The 1,320-nt window shown below is 69.9% G+C and overlaps 1 protein-coding gene across 1 annotated transcript; it reads left to right on the top strand.

Moving 5' to 3' along the window:
* Nucleotides 1–288: 288 nt before the first annotated feature.
* Nucleotides 289–1,197, top strand: LOC113408644 (transmembrane channel-like protein 7; the record flags this gene model as incomplete). The annotated part of the gene is made up of 2 exons (XM_026662005.1): nt 289–425; nt 896–1,197. Coding segments are annotated over 2 exons (439 nt in total), but the record flags the coding sequence as incomplete, so codon positions are not given.
* Between the last annotated feature and the right edge of the window lie 123 nt (nt 1,198–1,320).

Consider the following 1,320-nt stretch of genomic DNA (forward strand, 5'->3'; position numbering starts at 1 on the left):
GAGCCAGGACTCCTGGGTTTTATCCCCGAGTGGTTGGATGGGAGGCTAGGAGCTAGGACTCCTGGGTTCTCTCCTGGCTCTGGGAGGGGAGTGGGGACTAGTGGTTAGAGCAGGGGGGGCTGGGAGCCAGGACCCCTGGGTTCTCTCCCTGGCTCTGGGAGGGGAGTGGGGTCTAGTGGTCAGAGCAGGGGGGCCTGGGAGCCAGGACTCCTGGCTATGGGAGGGAAATGGGGGTGCAGTGGTGGGGGTGGGGTCTGAGGTCTCACCCCCTGTCCCTCTCCCCGCCAGGCTCCGGGAGCAGCAGGCGGCCTGGAAACGGAGCCATTGGGAGCGGTGGCAGGTGGGGACGCGCCGCCTGCGGGGACAGGTGGGGGACGCCCTGCTGTACGCCCAGGTGTGGAGGGGCTCGCTGCACCACATCGAAGGTAGGACATACCCCCCTCTGAGACCCGGGGTCCCCCCCTGCTGAGAGTGACCCCCCCGAGCCCTGGGGTCCCCCCTCTGCTGAGAGTGACCCCCCTTGAGCCCTGGAGTCCCCCCTCCCTGCTGAGAGCGACCCTCCCGAGCCCCGGGGTCCCCCTCCCTGCTGTGACCCCCCCCTGAGCCCCGGGGTCCCCCCCTGCTGACAGCGACCTCCCTTGAGCCCTGGGGTCCCCCCTCCCTGCTGAGAGCGACCCCCCCTCTGAGCCCTGGGGTCGCCCCCCTGCTGAGCGACCCCCCCTCTGAGCCCTGGGGTCGCCCCCCTGCTGAGAGCAACCCCCCCTCTGAGCCCTGGGGTCCCCCCTCTGCTGAGAGCGACCCCCCCCCCGAGCCCTGGGATCGGCCCCTGCTGGGGAGCCTGGGGGTTTGGACTCGCGGTCGGGGTCACGCTGCCCTTTGCCCTTTGCCCCCCCAGGTCACTTCGGAACCGGGATCCAGTCGTATTTCAACTTCCTGCGCTTCCTGGTGCTGCTGAACCTGGGGGGGGCCCTGCTCACGGTGGGGTTCGTGGTGGCCCCCAACGCCGCCTTCGAGGGGCTGCGGCTGAACCAGACCCAGCAGGGGCCGAACTCCACGGGTACTGCCAGCCCGGACGCCTGGGTCCCATCTCCGGGGGGGCAGGGCGAGAGCTCCCAGAACGGCAGCCCGGATGCCTGGGTCCCATCTCCAGTGTGTGTGGGGGGTGAGAGCCCCCAGAACGGCAACCTGGATGCCTAGGTCCCATCTCCAGTGCGGGGGGGGCGAGAGCCCCCAGAACGGCAGCCTGAACGCCTGGGTCCCATCCCTATCAAAGGGGAGGGGAGAGAAGGGAATAGCCCCCAGAATGGCAGCCTGGGTCCT

Source organism: Terrapene carolina, unplaced genomic scaffold (assembly GCF_002925995.2).
Source record: "Terrapene carolina triunguis isolate 2854851 unplaced genomic scaffold, T_m_triunguis-2.0 Scaffold21142, whole genome shotgun sequence".
In the NCBI taxonomy this organism is placed as follows: Eukaryota; Metazoa; Chordata; order Testudines; family Emydidae; genus Terrapene; species Terrapene triunguis.